At 49.3% G+C, this 21,051-nt stretch overlaps 1 protein-coding gene across 14 annotated transcripts in view; it reads right to left on the bottom strand.

Annotated features, from left to right (window-relative positions):
- Nucleotides 1–687: 687 nt before the first annotated feature.
- NOD2 (nucleotide binding oligomerization domain containing 2) overlaps nt 688–21,051 on the bottom strand; it is a 37,397-nt gene continuing 17,033 nt past the window's right edge. For 6 of the 14 annotated variants that reach the window (XM_042231601.2, XM_060397935.1, XM_060397936.1 and 3 more), the window contains 8 exons: nt 16,236–16,319; nt 15,943–16,026; nt 12,990–13,073; nt 10,901–10,984; nt 9,752–9,835; nt 7,880–7,963; nt 4,358–4,441; nt 688–2,882 (listed from right to left, as the gene is read on the bottom strand). In XM_042231601.2, coding sequence (XP_042087535.1) covers nt 2,810–2,882; nt 4,358–4,441; nt 7,880–7,963; nt 9,752–9,835; nt 10,901–10,984; nt 12,990–13,073; nt 15,943–16,026; nt 16,236–16,319 — 661 coding nt within the window. In that variant the 3' untranslated portion in view covers nt 688–2,809. Of the gene's footprint in view, nt 2,883–4,357; nt 4,442–7,868; nt 7,964–9,751; nt 9,836–10,900; nt 10,985–12,989; nt 13,074–15,942; nt 16,027–16,235; nt 16,320–19,639; nt 19,927–21,051 lie in introns of those variants that run through there. The other 8 variants (XM_060397938.1, XM_060397937.1, XM_060397939.1 and 5 more) reach the window with 8 other exon arrangements.

The raw sequence follows: 21,051 nt of genomic DNA, 5'->3' as shown, positions 1-21,051 counted from the left end.
CATTATTCAGCCTGCTGCACTACAAGCCCTCTCCCATGACAGGGTCTTTGTACAGCTTGTCCCCTGTGACTGGACTGCTCCCCCTGACCCCTTCCCTCTTTGCATAGTCAGTTTCTTATTTGGGGGCCTGTCACCTTACCTGTCACCTCACAGGACCTGTCTCTGACCAACCCCCAGTCTGAAGGGTTCCCTCTATCCTGAACCTCTTTCCTAGCACTTGCCACAGTAGACCTTATTTTATATATTTTCCAGCTTATTTGTTTTCTGCCTACTTCTCCCTTTGCCCTCCCCATCAGTACCTAGAGGATAGGCATGGTGTCTTTTTGTTCAGATGAATTTGTAATCCAAGATGGTGACATGCAAACAGGCTGCTCTGTCTAATCCTCTGAGAAAGCAGACCCCCTCCATCTTCCTCCTGACCTTCTCTATTCAAAAGAATGGTCTGGGAAAAACCTGATGCCGCCAACAAAGAGAACCCCCCTCTATGTTCACAGCAGCACTGTTAACAAAAGCCAAGACGAGGGAACAACCTCAGTGTCCACTGACAGATGAATGGATAAAGAAAACGTGATATATATATATATACACAGTGGAATATTAGCCATAAAAAAGAATGAAATAATGCCATTTGCAGCAACATGGATGGACCTAGAAATTATCATAGTAAGTCAGAAAGAGAAAGACAAATACCACACGATATCACTTATTAATGGAATCTAGAATATAACACAAGTGAACATATCTACAAAACATAAACAGACAAAGGACGCAGAGGCCAGACTTGTGGTTGCCAAGGAGGCAGAGGGTGGGGCAGGGATGGAGTAAGAGACTGAGGTTAGCAAATGTATTATGAGGTTAGCAAATGTATTATGAGGTTAGCAAATGTATTATATATTGAATGGATAAATAGCAAAGTCCTAATGTATAGCACAAGGAACTATGAATAGTTAATTCTGTGACAAACCACAATGGAAAAAATATGTACATATATGTATAACGGAATCATTCAGCTGTACAGAAATTAACACAACGCTGTAAATCAACCATACCTCAATAAAATAAATTCAAACAAATGAAGAGAACCCACACACATGCCCTTACTGGGGAGGGGCCCAGGGAGATGTCACAGTATTTAACCAACCAGACACACAGGAAACCATTCAAGGAAGCTGATTCCACCTTGATGAGCAGCCACCTGAGTCCTTGCTAATTAAATTCAGCTAAGAATTATTTCACCAAGGCCTACCCATGAGGCTGCTTGCAGAGGAGAACTGTTCCCCAGTCTTCTCCATCCTTCTCCCCTGGAGACACTTGGAGAGAATGGAGGGAGGCCCAGGGGCCCGCTTGCATCTCTCTCATTTGCGTTTCTGCCGGGACACTGTGAGGTTCCTCTATAACTTAAAATTCCATGCTGGGCTAGACTTCTCTAAACTGAAGCCAAATGTGTTTTTGATTGCAAGGCTATTTCTAAACACTGCCTGTGCCTTAAGCAATCAATTATCTGGTTGAAACATCATGTCTCCTCCCTTCAAGGAGAATATTGTGCTTTAATATGTGATAATGTTCAGAGTATTTTTAAATACTTCATTGTGTTTGGTCACAATGAAGATAGCTTTGGTGACTCAAGAGTTTTATCTTCTGTGATTATTTACAGCATAACATTCATGGTCATGTGTTTTTTTTTGTTTGTTTTTTTTTTTTATAAAATCATGAACTAGGGAGAATAAAACAAAGTGGTTTATAAACATTAACCAGTTTTCCACAAATAACAGTGTTGAAAATAATAACACTTGCCCAGCACCTGACAGTTTACAGAAGCTTCTGAAAAATTCAGAGAAAAACATTTGTTTTATAAGGAAGGGCCTTTGATTTTGTCCTGTAAACTTTTGATCTATAACTTTATATCCTAAAGCAGCCTAGCACAAACAAAACCAAACCATCTCTTATGAATATATTTTGGAAGTCTGCTGCCAGAGTTCAGTTCACAGGCATCAGAGACCTGGTGGTGTTCAAAATTCTGGCCTAGGTTAATTTTAAAAGTTGCATTTGGATAAGGAGTTGTTCCCAAAGGTTTAACTGAAGAGTAATTGATTTCACTGGAAATAAAAGTCCAGTTGCTGGGCAGTCATATTTTTCTTGAAACTCTAGAATGTCTTGAGGAACACATGTATGTCACCTGTCCCCTTTCAATACTGTCTTAAGTACCAGAAGGAGAGCAGAGTGAGTTGTAGCCCCTCCCACCCTGGATGGAGGGAGGGTTGAGGTGGATGGGAAGGTGGGAGCAGGGCCAGGGTACAAGGGAAAGATCAAAGGTGAGAATGCCTACATTCCAGATCTCAACCACAGAGGAAGTGCCATGTGAAGGGTCCAGGATGAGTGGACAAACCTGATGTAGAGAACAACCTGATGGATGACCACGAGCTAAGACAAAGCAAACAGTTACTTCCCAAGCATCCCTCCTCGTGGGGAGCTCCTACACCCATAAATACTCAGTGGCATCCGTGGGCCTCCCTGACGCAGGTCACCTTGACTTGAGATCAGCCCCATCCTGTACAGGCAGGCTGTCCCTCTTCAACATCCCAGGATTGAATCTTGGCAAGAAGTTGATGGCAAAGTTGAGACTCAGTGAATTCTACTCCATAGGGCACTGATGTGCTTTCCTGTGCTAGAACAAAGGTGACCTATTGGGTTGGCCCTGGGCAGATCCGGGTTCCATCTGAGTGGGCTGTTCTCAGATGTCGTCCCATCCTGGGATCCAAACCCATGGCCTCTTCCCAAACACACTGAGCTGAACGCTGGCCTGGAGACATCAGAGCAAGAGTCTGGTATCCTGGTGGCTGAGTTTCTCAATTTCCTCTGGAGAGAACGTGTTTCCTCGGAGCCTGAAGGGGATAAAGCATAGAGAGGTTTGAGTGAGGACTGGACCAGAGCTGTACTTTCCATCAGGAAGCTGCTGCTTTGTAAACCTGTAATCCTGTGCCTGGATGGCCTGCCCCTCCCCACCCCCCACCCCTGCCACCGCCCAGCTGCAGCTCTCCTGGGAGAGCTGTCTGTGCAGGTTTTACCCTCTGTTAGCCAGGGCAGCTCATGAATCACTGTGCATGATTTAACAAGCCTCCGTGACTCTGCAGAGTCCACACTAGGCCCAGCCAGCCCTGACTCTTCAAGGCCGGCCATTCTTTTTAAGGCAACAGCAGAAGCTGTCAAGAATGCAATGAGCAAGTCCCAATGTCCTCCCAAGCTCTGCCAGTAACATCAGAACCCTTAAAATATCAACCTGATGTCGGTTTGCTCCCCCTGGACACAGAATGTGACATATCTCAGTATTGTGCAATGGTTTAAAAAAAAAAAACCCACTCTCTACCCAAGATCGAGGCCCTCACAGCCTAGAGGGATTACACAATCACACAGAAAAGAAAATCTCCCTATCGCAGGACAGATTTTTAGAAGCCTTTATTTTTAACTTCATCATTTGATAGCTACAGTTGCTACTGCCTTGATCTGCTTGTTGAGAGAAGGACAAATCTGCATATTTAAAGCAGGGTTCAGGAGCTTTCAGGGACGAGGCACGTAATACACAGCAGCCAAAGGGGATGGGTCCGAGACGGCTCAACAGGGCTGGGCTGAGCCTGAGAAGGTCTACCTGGCTGAAGGGGGTCAGTTGGTCTCTACTCTGCTTAATTATTGCCATTCTAAATCGGGGCCCAGAGTTGCCAGCTTTTTTGAGAAACTTCGGAAAGATAGAAAAATTGTAGGGAAATGTCCTCATTTTTAAATATTGATTTCTAGCTCAGTGCCTGAAACATATATAGCAACATTCACTCATAAAATGTTAAATCAGGGGAAATCTTTCTATTATCTGAGCAATAAATAGATCCCTGGGAAGAAGAAGGAGAAATCTTTGAAGTTGTGACGCAGTACTTTTTTCAAATACATGAAGGAACATGGCTTTTTGTTACAAATAAAGACTTGGAAACACTGTAACATCCACCTAAAACTGTAGAGGGGCTCATACAGCTGCCCAGACCCAAGAAGTCAGATGTAATGGCCGGTGGTGGGGCAGGAACGGAGTTCCTTTCTCTGTTTCCTTTTTCAACCACACCCCAAATCCCACACGATTGCCGAGAACAGAGACGTTTCTGAACAAACACAATTTAAAAACGAGACAGTTGGTCCCTGCTTAGAAACAACAAGATATCTTTCCCAGGGAACCAGATTCATCCCATGCAGAACAGGATTGAAGGTCTGAGTCATAAAGGATCTTAGAAATTCTAAAGTTCCTCTCTCCCTTCACCTCAATTTATATGTTGGAAAACCGAGGCTCAGAGAGGTTAAAGAGGCCTGCCAGGGGTCTTACCAGACTTCCAGAATGGTGTCATTCTTTTCAAGGGCCCACAGGAGGGCCTCTGCCCCAAGGGAGGTGATGTGGTTGTTAGACAGCCTAGAGAGGAAGACAGAATGGGGAACTTTGAGGATGCTTGCTTTTTGGCTAGTCTATTCAATTAAAAGAGGCTTTGGGGGCTGGACTCCTGAAGCCCACCTGCCCTTTCAGCACGTACATCCCTTTCCTGTCTGAGCTTCCCAATGAATTCATCCACAAAGTGAAACGTACCCCTCGCTCCTCCATTCACCAGATGAGTATTAAGTAGCTGCTCCCTTAGGAAGGAGCCAACACAGTAATAAAAACACATGCATTTTAGTGCCAGGGCTCAAATCCACCTTACACTATTTCTTTTTTTTTCATTTCAAGCAGATGAGTCCCAATTTCCTCATCTGTAGAAGGAGCCTAAAAGAGTACCCACCTCACGAAGTATAAGAATTAAAGAGACAGCTAAGTGGGAAGCTTCTGTAGAGCACAGGGAACTCAGCTCAGGGCTCTGTGATGACCTAGAGGAGCAGGATGGGGGCGTGCAGGGAGGCTCAAGGGGAGGGAGACTATATGTATGCATATGCTGTGCTCTGGAGCCCCTGGTGGCTCAGATGGTAAAAAGCCTGCCTGCAGTTCGGAAGACCCGGTTCGATCCCTGTGTTGGAAAGATTCCCCTGGAGTAGGAAATGGCAACCCACTCCAGTATTCTTGCCTGGAGAATCCCATGGACAGAGGAGCCTGGTGGGCTGCAGTCCACGGGGTCACAAAGAGTTGGACACGACCGAGCAGCTTCACACGCTGTGCTGTGCTTAGTCGTTTCGTCACATCTGACTCTCTGTGACCCCGTGGACTGCCATGCCCTCCTCCAGGGGATCTTCCCAACCCAGGGATCGAACCCAGGTCTCCTGCATTGCAGGTGGATTCTTTACCTGCTGAGCTACCAGGGAAGCCCTGTGTATGCATACAGCTGATTCACACTGTTGTACAAAAGAAACTTACACAACATTGTTAAGGCAACTATGGAGTACAAGAACTAAACAGATAGCTAGTGGAATGCTGCTCTATCGCACAGGGAGCTCAAGGGTCCCTGCCCCGTCTTCTTGCTCACAGCTGTCCTTCCAGATAATCTGTACTACCTGGTTTCCCCCTCAACAATGTCAGGAACTTCTGAGATGCTGACCTAAGGCAGGGCTAATAATAACATCAGCCAATTTCTGTTGAGCTCTTACTATGCACTGCTCATAACCTACATCACCTCTGCGCATGCTCGGAACCCTGTGAGGAGGGTTCAATTCTTACCCTGTCTACACTTGAGGCAACTGAGTTACCAGTCCAAGTAGGAACGGTTGGTAATGGTGAAGCTGGGGCCAAACCCCAGCCATTAGGTTCCAGAACCTGTGCTCTTAATCAACGCTTGGCAGAGATTACGCCTAGAAGAAGAATGTAGGCTTTGATTTTCTTTTTTAAGATCGGTGAGAAACTCAATTTTTATGGAGAAACAGTGGAGGAGGATACAGTTCAGCGTTGCTGAATTATAAGACTCCCACCGAGCCAGCGTGGGGCCTGGCGGCTGCCACTGCCTAACACCTGTGGGGGTCAAGCGGGGTAAGCCTGTGACAGTGACGGAGGACAAGCATGCCTCATCCGCACCTGGTCAGTCATCAACCAGGTATCGCCAAGGGCCCCTCACCGTGTGCAAAGCCTGGCATCCCAGCTCAGATAAACCCAGGCTTCAGCCGGGCCCCCCGAGCCCCAGTATCACCCACGTGATGAGTGGAAGTGTTTTCCTCAAACATTTGGCAACTTCCTAGCCCCTGTGGAACACCACAAACAAGAGCTGCCAGAGTGGATGGCGGGCTGGCAGCAAAGCAGCCGCCCTCCCAGAGGCAGCTGTCTGCCTGTCTCGGGAGGCAAGTGTTTCCCCGGGCCATGTCTGCCAGGGCAGGGGCCACTCTCCTCTAGAGAAAGGAGCCATCTGTTGGTGCCCTGATGCCCCTGAGAAATGACACCTTTGGGAGCATGGCTGGTGTGGCATTCCACGAGCCTGTGGTGACCACTGGCCGGGCTCCTGCTCACATCTGCCACCCCTCTCCCTGTGGCATGTGTCCCTGCCCACCAAGTCCGCCACCAGCGGTCCTGTCATCACTTCCCCGGTCCCCCAAGGGAGCTTCCCAAGCTCCTGTGCCCGGCATCCCTCCCTCACCCTGGCCCAGGCTCCATCTCTGGTCTGGAAGACTGCAGGGGTCTCCTGGCTGGTCTCCCTGCCTCCATCTTACCTTCCCGCCACCTGTTCTGCACAAAGCAACAAGCATGATCTTTGGATGATATGAGTCAGATTACATGACTGCCCTCATTAAAACCAAAGGCTCCTCAACACCCTCAGAATAAACTCCGAGCTCTTTCCCAGGGCTCTAAGGCAGCTATGGCCAGCTCCTCCCACCTCTGCCTCACTCCACCACCCACTACAGTCCAACCTCACAGGTCCTCCTTCTGTTCTCAAAACCACCAAGCCTGTTTCTGCCACAGGGCCTTTGCACTTGCTGTTCTGCCCACCTGGAATGCATACCCCTAAGATCTCAGCATGGCAGGACCCTTCTTATTATTCAGGTTTCAAGTCCTAAGTCACCTTCTTAGAGGCCCTGCCCAGCAGCAGCTACCTTGCCCTCTCCTGTCATCTCTCTCTTGAATTCTCTTGAGAGCACATATTACTAACAGAAATTATCTCATGAATTTGTTGACTTGCTTATTATCTGTGTCTCCTATTCAAATTTAAGAGCTGTGTGAGCAGGGCCTTTTTATCCCTCTATCCTCAGTGCCTCAAACAGAGCTTGGCACAGAGTGGGTGTTCCAGAAACATTTCTTGGATCAATATATAAATGGATGCGTGCACATATGAGTAAAAGCAAAAATGCCTGTCTATATATCAATCACACACCAAGAGGAACCACTGGAGATGACCATCAGAAATCTCCTGTCTAAGTAAGGGAAGACTCCTGGAGAGGCAAAAGGGTATGTCCTATAAGCCACAGAGCAGATGCTGTGGGCAACCCACCCATATTCCCTCAGCTCTCACCTCTAACTCTGAGGGCTGCTTGCTGGGGAGACCACCACCCTCTGTAGGAGATCTTTTTGCGGACCCCAGGAGCATGATTAACCATGGTCAGGGAAAGCCAGAAGCACCGGAAAACAAATATCCCCACAAGTACACCTCAATACATGAAGGAGAGACAGTTGGTGGATAAATACCTCTGCTGCCTCGTGCCCACAGGATTGCACCCCAGTGGTCCCCAGTGATCACCAGCTTGATGACACCCTTTTCTGGTTACTCTTCCTCCCCAGCTTCACTTCACTACCCCCTGCCTGTATTCGGGAGGACCCCGAAAGACTGTTTTCTAGGGGGCCACCTCGTGTGAATTAGCCAGGCTGGGAAGCCACCCAGATTTCTTATTCAGAAACACCCTCTCACAAGGCCGATCATTACTGTCTAGCTCCTGCTTACAGATTCCTTACTTCAGGACTTTCAAACTTGAGTTTCTTGCAAGTCCTTTGGCGAGGAAACATACACCTTCATCCTGGACGTGGTTCTCCTCCAGGCTGGCAAGAATAAAGGCGAAAACCCAGTTGACTGGCGACGTTTATTATATAAGATGATGCCAATAAAAATGAACCCATGTGCCCCACCCCTGTCAATTAAGAATATCCAACATCTGAAAACCAATAAAGTAAAAACAGGTCAAGCAAAGTGTAAGGGTCCTCAATTTCTAGGACATCTCTGGGAGAGAATTTGCCCCAGGGCTCCTTCACAGAAGTTCCCTTATGTCATGGTGACTCAAGATCCATTTTCTGCTTCTTTCTTCTTAATGGAAGCTTAATTTCATTTGGAGCAGCCATGTGCTTGGTGAAAGAATTACATTTCCCACTCTCCACCGCAGCCAGAGTTGGCTAAGGGACATCCACATGGCCATCAACACATAAGGAGAAGTTGACAGACGGGGACTCTGAATGCTCTTTGAAACGTAGAGAGCCAAGCTTTTGCCCTTCCTAGATACAGAGGCTGAAACTGAAATACAGGAGTGCTGCAGGTGCTGCAGCAGCCACCTTGTAACCATGAGGCAACTAACCATGAGAACAAAGCCACATGCTGAGGATGTAACAGATCAAAATGAGAGAGAGTCCAGATTCCTGCTGGGCATATGTAGATGCCATAGCAGCCGTATGCTGCCTACCTCCAAACTGCATGTACATTTTTTTTGATTTTAGTTACTTTAGATGGAGGTTTTCCATCTCATACAGCCTAATGTAGTCATAACCAATACATTCACAGTGGGGCAATTCTCTAACAAGGATTTCCAAGCTGTGGAGCCTAATCAGGATATACTCAATGGTACATTGGCTGAGCTAGTGAACCCTACTGACAGTCAAGAACCATCAGCAATATCCATTTTGTGGCAATGCTCAATAGGTTTCAGTATCTTTATGCTTCCTGGAAAAAAAATCAAACATTCAGCATTTTATCTCCTTGATACAATTTGGAACTGCCCAGAGTATGTCATAAGAAGGCTAGACTAGTGGCATCTAAAGGGTGGAAAGCTTGGAATCAGGATAAATATGATTCATGGTTCATCTTTTAACCTCCCCCAAACTATTCCACCTTGCCCATGACCCTGACTCTCATATCCGGGGTTCTTAGGCACTCACATTCGCCTTGAAACAGCAAAACACTAGGAGCAGTAGCAACAGCAATCATTGTAGTAGTAGCAGCAACAGTCGTAGAAATATTTGCTGTTGTTCAGTTGCTAAGTCAGGTCTGACTCTCTACGACCCCATGAACTACAGCATGTCAGGCTTCCCTGTCCTTCACTATCTCCTGGGGTTTGCTCAAGTTCATGTCCATTGAGACACTATCCTATTACAATTTCACATTTATGGAGCACTTACACATATGCCAGACACTATACAAAGCTACTTACAGGTGTTATCTCATTAAATTCTCACAAAAGTATGTAATAGTTGAAAGCATCCATACTCTTATTTTACAGGTAAGAAACCTGAGATTCAGATACTGTTACTTAGCTTGCTTAAGATCACAGCAGGACTTGAAGCTCAGCCTGCTGGACTCCAGAGTCTGTGCTCTGAACTATTATATGCCATGGAGGAAGCTCACAAACCAACAGACCAATCATACTGGCTTGAAAAATTCAATGAAAAGAATTAGCCAGGCTCTATAAACTTCATGCCACTTAGGACAAAGACAAACACAATCACCCAATCACTCAGTCATCCATCTTTGTCTTATACACACATCAGCTTCCACAGATGAGGCCAGAGAATGAAAAAAGGCTGGTGTCTGCTTCCCTAGTGAAATGAATCCCCTAAACTCACCAGAGTTCTTCCAGGGCCATATTCTTTTCCAACATCAATGCTAAGGCTTGAGCACCCACGCTGCCAATGTTGTTCCCCACCAGGCTGGATGTAGTCAAAAAACAAAAATATGTCAGAGCAGTGAGGGACCTCAAAGATAACTCAAGGAGGGCAAAATGCACGGCACACATTGCCACAAGTCCTGGTCTGCTCCATTTCAGACTAATCCTTTGCAGTGCTCTTTCTCATTAAGTCCAGAAGCAGTTTTTTAGAATCCTTCCCAACATGGTTTGCTGAGCAGCTCCCACTAACAGACTGGAATTGACTCTTGAGATAAAGTGTAGCTGATCCAGGGCTTCCCTGGCGGCTGAGTGGTAAAGACTCCACCGGCCAGTGCAGGAGACACGGGTCCAATGCCTGGTCTAGGAAGATCCCATATGCCCTTATGACACTATTGAGGCTGTGCTCTAGAGCCCACGTGCAGCAACCACTGAGCCCGCGTGCCCTAGAGCCCGTGCTCCACGACAAGAGAAGCCCCCACACTGCAACCAGAGAGCAGCCCCCGCCCTTTACAACTAGAGGAAAGCAACCCTGCACTGCAACCAGAGAGCAGCCCCCCGCTCTTTACAACTAGAGAAAAGCAACAAAGACGCAGGACAGCCTAAAGGAAACAATGATTTTTAAAAAGTGTATCTGGTCCAGAGCTTCCCCAGTGGCTCAGTGGATAAAGAATCCGCCTGCAATGCAGGAGACACAGAAGATGTGGAAGACCCAGGTTCAGTCCCTGGGTTGGGAAGATCCCCTGGAGGAGGAAATGGCAACCCATTCCAGTGTTCTTGCCTGGAGAACCCCATGGTCAGAGGAGCCTGGCGGGCTACAGTCTATGGGATCTCAAAGAGTCAGAGACGACTGAGCGACTAAACTATCTGATCCAGCCCAAGATCTTCTGAGTACAGACAGGGAATCAAGACTCCTGAGAGGAAAAGGGATCCAACGTCACCCAGCAAGACTCCGGTGTCCTGACTTCAACTCCAGTGCTCTTTCCTTCTCATCCCGTTATCTAACACAGTGGGGTGAAAATAAAGTTCACAGACCTTCAAAACTGGCCCAAGCTCCTCCCTCCTCACACTGGCTTCCCCCACCAACTGCAGGACGAACTCTGAGGCTTACCTGAGCCACCTCAAGCTCTGGTGATCACCCAAAGCTGCAGCCAAGGCCTGGGCCCCCTCGTCACCCACCTGGTTGCCCCAGAACCTGAAAGGTTCAACAGAATAAACAGTGTCAGTGAGAACCTGCTTTGTGTTCAAGACACGTGCCCCTCCTCTCTGCAGCCCCAGGCAGAGGAGCAGGACTCCCCAGTCCCAGAAAGGTCTCAGGGGGACTCAGGTCCCAGCAAAGTGAGCCTGCCTCCATCTTTTTGGAGGGATGGAAAAACTTCAATTAGACTTTTTGGTTTCTTTAAATCAGACTTTCAAAATAGTTAGAGGCCCACCCAGTGCATATTCTCAGGGATGGGGACTCATTCTCAATGCCAAGTCACAGTTGTGACATTTTCCGACATTGGGTTAGACCTGCTTGTGCTCACTGCCACCCAGGAGTCCCTCGCTATCTCTAGGACCACCCAGAAGAAGGCGAACTCTTCTTCCAAACACTAGTTCTTCATCTCTTGCTCCTCTGTTATATCCCCAGTTCCTTCAGAGCCTCCAGTTCCTTTGGAGCCTCAAGCTCCTTCACCTTCTGGCTTCTCCTCCTCAGACCCACCCTAATTGGGAAACACCCCCTTCAAAGATGGAGCCCAGCTCATACTTTGGCACCTGGCCATTTCCCATGTGGGAAGTGAGGATGGACCCGGAGGTGCCCACATGGGCAGAGAGGACTGGGATGCTCACTGCACTTTCACTCATAAGGTGAACACTTACTGAGCTCTGGCCCCATGCCAGCACCACTCTACACTCCAGGGTGTGACACTGTAATAGCAAAAACCTGCCCACAACCTAAAGTGTGCATGACACCAACTAAACACATCACGACATCAAACCACTGGAATACTGAGCAGCTATTCTTTTTAAAAGTGAGGTCATGTGATATGAACAAAATAATACAGTGTTATAATACAGTATAATAATACAGTGTTAAGAAAAAAGCAAGTTACATAACAGTTTGTATCACGTGATAGTGCTTGAGGGTTTTAGCACAAGACCAAGACCAGACAGGTACCTTCATAAACAGGTGTTGAAAGCTAAACACCCCAGATGTGATCTCAAGAAGGAAGGAGCTCAGTGGGGGCCGCGGCCACCCTCTCCTAGACTCTGTGATGCTACTAATGCATTTTGGACAAGGTCTTATCTCTCCAGCAACACAGTCCCACTCGGGGCTCAAACACAGCCCACGGGCAACTTGCCTGTCTGTAAAATGAGTTGGAACACCTAGGCTCTAAAGTCATTCTTCCTACAGTCTTGGGTTCTAAAATCCCCCCCTTTTTTTTTTTTGTTTTGTTTTGTTTTCAAATAGACCCTAGTTTACACCAGGGCAAGATGGAACAGGAAAGAAGCTCCAGGGGACTGGACAGGTACAAGCCTGTCTGCCCAGCAAACAGAGAAAGCCCCACTTGGGGCCCGGAGGTCTGTGGACTGCCCTTCCCGCCTGTGTCCGACCCCTCTCCCCTGCCTGGCATGACCCCACAGGAAGCCAGGGCTCTGTAGGACCTGGTGCAGCCTCCTCCCATCCAAGGTCCAGGGTCCAAACTTCCCCACTTCCTTCTCTCCTTGGCTCTCACCCCAGGCTGCACATCATCTGGTAAGCTTTTTTACATTACTGATTCCAGACCTTGCATGTAGATAATTCATTTAATTAGCCTGGGGCAGATAGTGGCCTTCTTCAGGAGCCCAGTGGTTCCCACATATAGACCAAGGTAAGAAACACAGCTCCAGCGCTCTGGAGGACCAGAGGGCTTCCTGCCACTGCTCTGGGCTCTGCCCTCCCCCAACCCTGACATCCTGAGCTTCCTGTTTATTGAGCAAAAAGCAAGGCAGAGGCAACAAGGGCTGCCCACGCTCTCCCTCCCCATTGCAGCCTGGGCAGGGGGTGGAGGCGAGAGTTGGGGGTGGAGGCAGGAGGGGGGGTGGAGGCGGGAGGGGGGGTGAGGGGGTGGGGGTTGTCTCGGAGATCTTGGGGCTGAAGAGTTGGTTTCACAGGCTCCTAAATCCTCACAAGCCCTCAACCCCTGCGTGCTGCCCCTCTACCCTAGAATCCCACCTACCCCAAAAACTGCAAGGAGTTGTTAGTTCTGAGACCCTGGGCGAGCACCTCGGCTCCCGCGGCTGTGATGTGGTTGTTTCCTAGCCTGGAAGGGAAGACAGAAGAGAGACTGAGACAGAGAGCGGGGCAGGAGGACCCTTACTGGGCCCCAAGACCCGGGCCTGGGGAGGGGGGTGCACAGGGAGTGTGGCCCAGGCAGAGAAACAGGGACCAGTCCTCCAGCTCCAGCTGGAGACGCGGCGTGTGCTGCTGCAGCTCGGGGGCTCACTGAATGCTCCTGCGACTTCATTTTCCACCAGCAAGGGGAGAGGCATGCAAGGGCCTGTTCTGCAAAGCGCTGTGACAGGTAGGAGCAGGAACCACGACAGTCCAGGGAGGTGGCTTCCCCAGGGAGGGAGAGTGACTCACTCCTCCACCCTCTCCTCTGACTGCGGGCGGGCGCTGGACCCTGCTTTCCTCCCGCAGCCTGCCCCATCCACGGTGGCTGCAGGTGGCATCTACCTGTTTTGAAAGTGCCTGGGGGGTGGCGCTCTGGTGGCTGAAAGAAAGAAAGGGATCCTGCTAAGCCTTCAGGCAAGGGCGGAGGAGGGGGTTTCGGCAAAATTCGGGCACCTCAGAGAGTTTCAGGGAGGTCCCCGGAACTCTCACCCACAGCTCCAGGCTTCCTGGAATAATACTGCCAGTTTCATCTTTCAAAGAAATTTCATTCACTTTAAGCTGACAGACCTCTGACCTTCCTGGGTGACCAAGGGCCCCAGCTGCTGTGCTGGCAAGTCCAGTGCTCCCTCTGCCCCAAGGCCTGCTTCCCACGGGCTGCTCCCAGCCCAGGACTGGGAGACCTGAGCCTCCTCTGTCAGGCACACTGGCTGGAGGACTCCCCAGCAGCCTCTGTCTTCTCTCCAAACTGCACTGGGGTCCAAGATGCTTCCTCCTGACAACCTTCCTTCCCTCTCTCTCTCCCTCACGGTCAGACCTGCGGCTCTCCCAGCCTCCCCCTCCAGCTCCCTTTCCCAATTTCCCCCCATAGGGATTTCCCCCAGCAAATCCTTCCTTGGAGGACTGGACAAACAGGATCAACACGCTGAGAACTTATGTGATTTATCCACCATCTCTAGGGCACTAAGTCCACTATGGAAAGAACCTGGGATACTATGCCAGCTTTCTATGTATATTAACTTGTTTAATCGTCACAGGGCTTCCGCGGCAGCTCAGCTGGTAAAGAATCTGCCTACAATGCAGGAGACTCTGGTTCAGTTCCTGGGTCAGGAAGATCCCCTGGAGAAGGGATAGGCTACCCACTCCAGTATTCTTGGGATTCCCTGGTAGCTCAGCTGGTAAAGAATTCGCCTGCAATGCAGGAGACCCTGGTTCGATCCCTGGGTTGGGAAGATCATCTAGAGAAAGGAAAGGCTACCCACTCCAGTATTCTGGCCTGGAGGATTTCATGAACTACAGTCCATGGCATCAGAAAGAGCTGGACATGACTGAGCAACTTTCACTTTCTAATCATCACAACTACCTATGAGCTATGAGCTGTAATTACTTTCTCCATTTCATAGAAGGGAAAACAGAGACACAGAAAACAGAAGTCACTGTGAGGATTCAGGTCTCAGGGATGCTGGATCCAAACCTTGGTCAGTCTGGCTCCAGGGCCCTGCTCTCAACTGAGATGCTATACTAACCCAAAACACAGACCTCTCAAGTTCTGGGAGCAGTACCTTTTGTTACCCTACAGCCCTCCCTGGAGGTTGCACCAGCCCAGCTCTGGCCACAGCCGCTCTTGGCTTCCTGAGCTGAGGGTGGCAGGTGGTGGAGGCAGAAGAGAGTCCTCAGTACAGAATGGTGCCTCTGGTGTTGGCCTCAGTGGCCCTGCCCGAGACGGAGTCAACAATTTTAAAATGGCAGCTCACCCCCAAATGCATGGAAGCAATTCTTCACTTTGAAGCTGAAACTCCAATACTTTGGCCACATGATGTGAAGAACTCATTGGAAAAGACCCTGATGCTGGGAAAAATTGAGGGCAGGAGGAGAAGGGGGTGACAGAGGATGAGATGGTTGGATGGCATCACAGACTCAATGGACATGAGTTTGAGAAAACTCCAAGAGATGGTGAAGGTCAGGCAAGCCTGGTGTGCTGCAGGCCATGGGGTCACAAAGAGTTGGACACAGCTTAGCGAATGAACCACCACCACCCTGCCTCATAAACCCAGGAGGCAAGAACATCTCAAAGAGAAAAAGAAGCTGGGCCAACCCATGGACCAGCTTGGGGGATGATGCAATGGTGTCAGATGGGAAAGAGATTCCCCTTGAGGCTGAGAGGGTGGGGAGCAGCAGAAACTCAGCCTTTCCAGACTAGAAAGTGAAGTGTTAGTTGCTCAGTCCTGTCCAATTCTTTGTGATCCCATAGACTGTAGCAGACTCCTCTGTCCACAGAATTTTCCAGGCAAGAATTCTGGAGTAGATAGCAATTTCCTACTCCAGGAAATATTCCCAACACAGGGACTGGAGCCATGTCTCCTGCATTGCAGGCATGTTCTTTACTGTGTCAGCCACCAGGGACGCTCAGCATTGGACCCACCTTTTTTGGCAACTAGCTGCCTCTGTGGCGGCAAGTGACTGCTGCATTCCTACCCCGACCCAATGCATGCTGAGTGTACCATCAAGGAATGGATCACCCCAGACAGCCAGTGACACTCTGAGACACAAGGAAGAAAAAAGGTCCTGGAAACCCTCTTCAGTCCTGGGGGCTAAAGGTCAAACAGCAGGAAGCCTCAGCAGCGATGGTCCAGAGTTTGCTGGGGAGGTCATAGCATCAGTGAAGCCCTATTCAGAACGAGACACTGTCCTTGTTTTCAGCGAGGTAAGGTCATATGCCCATTACGGGGCGAGACCAGACCAAACTGACTCAGCTGTGGGGACGAAAGTCTCCAGGAGTAGGGAAGCCCCAGGCTCACCTCAAAGCCAAGAAGTTCTGCTTGCACGCAAGGAGCCTGGCCATGGAGTGTGTGCAGCCATCGGTCAACTTGTTGTTGAACAGACTGGAAAGTTCCAAGAGAGAAGAGACATGGAGATAAAGCATAGTGGACAGTGACCACCCCAACCCCGGTCACTGGCTCCCTCAGGAGTCCCCTGTGCCCTCTGGCCATGCAAACATCCCAGCCCATCACTCACTCACAGTTGCTGCCCAGGCAGCATGGCTTGGGCTGAGTCTGGGGACACGGGGCCCAACGTCCACAGCCTGACTTACGCTAACTTCTGCAGCTGCTCACAGCGAAGAGCATGTTCAACCAGCTTGCAGATGCCTCGGTCTGAGATGTTGTTATCTCGCAAGCTAAACAAAAACAAAATAGAGAAATCTGAACACAGAGCCAATGAGAGAGGGAAAAAAATGGACAAAACCCCCTAAGAGACTTTTACTTAACCCCGAAGTGCCAGCCTCTGAGCTTCTGGGAAATGCCACAAGGACAGAGCACCCCAGAAAAGTGGACACTCCCCCGTGCCCGGCCAGGGTGCTAATGTCATGCACTTGGTGGGGTGGAGGGCTTTGGAAGTGGGGATCGAGAGTCTCTACTGAAGAACACTGGAATCCTTAAGAAGGCCCTACCTAATTGCAGGCACTGTTTTCAGCTCTGTAAAAGAGAAAGCAGCATTGCGAAAGTTCCGAGGTGAGAAGGAGCATGGGGAAGGCACAGGGAACTAGACAGGCCACCGCTGGGGGTCATGGTGGTTACCACCATCCAGGCGACCAGATGGAAAATCAGACAAAAGCTGGGGGTCATGGTGGTTACCACCATCCAGGCGACCAGATGGAAAATCAGACAAAAGTGGCTAAGACTTTGGAAATGAGCACGCACCCTATGTCAATACTCCTGCAAGCCAGCCTCTGCCTGGCAGGTCCCTTCCAACATTTCTCTTTGGGAATGGTGTTCCCCAAAGCTCACCTGATCACAAGATCAGTCATATAGTGCTCCTAAAATAGACTCTCTGGCCCCTTCCCCAGAGTTGGTGAGTCTGCAAGTGAGGGGCGGGGCTCAGGGATCCGTGTATTTTATTCACTGTGCCCATGATTCTGCATCTTTTGGTCAGCTTGGGGCCTGACTTAAAGGTTAACACCTCAGGCTCTCCGGAGTTCCTCAAAGAAAGTTCTGATCCTGGACAGTCACTTGACTAGCTATTTGCTGGTCCCTTCACCGGTGAAAAAGGAAGGAAGGTAAAGCGAGCCTCACTGGGCTCTGCTGGGGATTTAAAGAGACAGTGCACATAGAGGCCTGGGAGCACTTGGCACAGAGTGAAAGCTACCTGTAATCTGATCGCTCAGACGTATGGAGTACTGCCCAATAGTACTGATGGTCAATGCTCTCCAATCTGATGAAGTAGGTACTATTATGATGCTCATGACAGAGAAGGCAACTTGCTGAGGCCCAGCAAGCGAAGTGACTTCACCAAGGTGGCACAGGGGCTAAAAGATTGGAGCCTATGTGTTCCAGCTCGGGGGGTGTGTGTGTGTGTGTGTGTGTGTGTGTGTTTGTTTTGTGTGTGTGTGTGTGTGTGTGTGTGTGTGTGTGTGTGTTGTGTTCAGTCGCTCTGGCTCCATAGTCTCCAGTAAACCACAACGTCAGGCGGCCTCTCCCTTACAGCCTGCTCGGGGCTCTTAGGTCAGATTCATGCGTGGGTGGGTCATGAAATCAACTCTGAAGGTCTGGAGCAGCCTTCTTAAACTGGAAACAGAACAGGAAGGAAAAAGAGAGCAAAGTGTGCCAGGGTTAGTAAGAGAAAGTCATTTTGTGAAATTTCGGTTTGACCTGTCTGGGTGCTTGCTTACACTCTCCCTCACCGTGGGGTCATGGTCCGAAAACTTTGAAAGCCATGGCCCTAGAGTCAGAACCAGGGTCTCAAGAAATCTGCACGCATGGGGCACCTTGTGTAGGGGCTTCTTGGAGCCTGAGGGTTTCGGTTGGCATGGAAACAACTTAGAGTGGGAGAGACACAGTGTGGTGCCGTGGGAGAGAAACCTCCCTCTCTTGCCCTTTCTCTCTCTTCCCCACTTCCTTCCCTCCTGTCTCTGTCTCCTTTTCCCTCTCTGCCCGCCTCCCTCACTCCTTCTCTGTCTGTCTGTCCCTCTACACACAGGAAATGCCCACTCAGCAGGCTCACGGTTGCTACCCGCCTCTCCCCCATAGTGATGGCGGTTTCAGTACTTAAGTGTGTGCAGGGCAAAGTGTGGTGGAACTTGGTCAGGGACTTTCACTGCTAATGGAAATTCAAGCTGGTTCCCACAGACCTGCAGTCTTCACAGTGTGGCCTCTGTCACAGAATCACTTTGTTAAAAACTTAAATTCCAGGGCCCCCACCTCAGACCTACAGAATAGGAAGTCTGGGAACAGGCCCAAGAACCTGCATTGCCACAAGCCCCCTTTGCACACTCTGGTCTGAACACTAGAACCAGCCAACTCTCACATTTCTCTGAAAATAGAGGCAGGCCCCCAGTCTCGACCCAACCCTTCCAGGCCATGTGGGAGTTGTGTTTCCCAGCCAAGGAGAAGGGGTCCACTCATTCTAGGGATCCATCTACTGAGGATCATCCAGACCAGAGGCTCTTGACCTCCTGGGATCCAAGGACCCCTTCGAGAACTATGGGTCCACTATCCAAACGCTCGTTCATATTTCTATCAGGAAAACAGCTCCCACAGACAGGTCTCGAAATTCCTGAGTGAAAAAAAATATGATGATTCCTCCTTCCTGGGGAACTAGAGAATTGCGCTGTCATGATCCATATACCCAGCCAGACCCACTCTCCCCTTCTCCACCTGGCTGTCAGTCCTGGGGTGCTGATTCCTATAGACACCCAGCTTGGGGGTTCTCTGTGGCTTAAAGCAAGAGTGAGGAGGAGAGGAAGGGCCAGGGTTTACCTCCAGCCCTTGCTCTTCCAGGCTGCTGTGGCCTCCATCCTTCCAGGCAGCCCTCTCCACACCCACCTCTCAGCCAATAACCACTAGCCCACCCACACCCCTTCAGGCCTTGTTGCTGGTGTTCAATCACTTAGTCCTGTCTGACTCTTTGCAACCCCATGGACTGCAGCACACCAGGCTTCCCTGTCCATCACCAACTCCCGGAGCTTGCTCAAACTCATATCCATCGAGTTGGTGATGCCATCTAACCATCTCATCCTCTGTTGTCCCCTTTTCCTCCTGCCCTCAATCTTTCCCAGCATCAGGGTCTTCTCCAATGAGTCGGCTCTTTGCATTCAGGCCTAAGGAGGCTAACAGCCCTATCCCTACTCCACCCTCAGCCCCAGGAGCCTGCATCATCCCTCTCTGCTCTTCCTAACTCCTGCCCAAGCTTTTGTAAGCTTCCCTTTATTAGTTCAGTTCAGTTCAGTCATTCAGTCGTGTCCGACTCTTTGCTACCCCGTGCATCGCAGCACGCCAGGCCTCCCTGTCCATCACCAACTCCCGGAGTTCACTCAGACTCGCGTCCATCGAGTCAGTGATGCCATCCAGCCATCTCAACCTCTGTCTTCCCTTTCTCCTCCTGCCCCCAATCCCTCCCAGCATCAGAATCTTTTCCAATGAGTCAACTCTTCACATGAGGCGGCCAGAGTACCGGAGTTTCAGCTTTAGCATCATTCCTTCCAAAGAAATCCCAGAGAAATCCAAAGAAATCCCTTTATTAAACTCTCCTCAAATCTCCCAGCAGCTTCCTCCCTATATATTCATATTTATCACATATGTTAACTGTATCACATACATATTAGGGGCTTCCCAGGTGGCGCTAGTGATTAAAAAAAAAAAGAAGAAGAAAAACCTGCTTGCCCAATGAAGGAGACTTAAGAGATGTGGCTTCAATCCCTGGGTTGGAAAGATCCCCCGGAGGAGGGCATGACAACCCATTTCAGTATTCTTGCCTGGAGAATCTCATGGACAGAGGAGCCTGGTGGGCTACAAAGAGCCAAAAAGAGTCAGACACGGCTGAACCAATTGAGGACCGCACAGCACATACACATATCAACTCTCTGTGATATGTTACATGCAACATTATTATTATATTATGTTTAGAAATATGTCCTGATAACCAAAGCCACCACACAGTTTCTAATAGATATCCAGGTACTTGCTCCACAGAGAAAAAAGTCTCCCTGCTTTAGTCCAGGGGTATGCCACCCTAATATAGTCAAGGAGAGGTTTGTTCCTTGCTCAGGGTAAATATAAGGTCCCCCAGAGTAGACATAAAGCCCTGGAGAGGCTGTGAGTCAATTTTAAGTTACAACTTCTGCTTTCTCAGAGATTTAACACAGGGAGCAGAAATCCCCTTTCAAGGCTGGAAGGCAACTTGGGAACCTGCAGCATGCTGGCCACCTGACCTGGGCACCTCTCTGCCCTCGTCTGGCCCGTGGATGGAGAGAGGCCCACGGGGGCGGGGCACAGACGTTCCTAAGCAGGAAAGCTCACAACTTCAGACGGGGGCTGAGAGCAGTAGGGCCAGGTTAAAATCTCTGCACTACATAAAGAAGTAAAAAGCAGGTGGAACTCTGTGGCCACAGTCTATCTCTTGGGTCTCCAAACTTCCATCTCATTGGGATTTGGAAGACTCTCAAGGGAGTATGGGATTAACAGGTGGGCCGCGCTGCGTGCTGTGCTTAGCCGCTCAGTTGTGCCCAATTCTTTGCACCTCCATGGACCATAGCCCGCCAGGCTCTTCTGTCCATGGGATTCTCCAGGCACGAAAAGTAGAGTGGGTTGCCATGCCCTCCTCCAGGGGATCTTCTCAGCCCAGGGATCGAACCCGGGTTTCCTGCATTCTAGGCAGATTCTTTACCATCTGAGCCACCAGGGAAGTCCCCTACCAAATATAAAATAAACAATAAGGATTTACTGTATACCACAGAGAACTATATTCAATATCTTGTAACAAACTAGAATGGAAAAGAATAGGAAAATATATAGACATATATATATATGTGTATATAACTAATTACTTTGTTGTATACCTAAAACAAATACAATATTGTAAATCAACTATACTTCAATTAAGAATAAATTAATAAATAAATTTTTAAAAATCAA

The sequence above is a fragment of the Ovis aries genome, chromosome 14 (genome assembly GCF_016772045.2).
Source record: "Ovis aries strain OAR_USU_Benz2616 breed Rambouillet chromosome 14, ARS-UI_Ramb_v3.0, whole genome shotgun sequence".
Classification (NCBI taxonomy): domain Eukaryota; kingdom Metazoa; phylum Chordata; class Mammalia; order Artiodactyla; family Bovidae; genus Ovis; species Ovis aries.
This window is presented reverse-complemented; position numbering and strand designations above follow the sequence as displayed.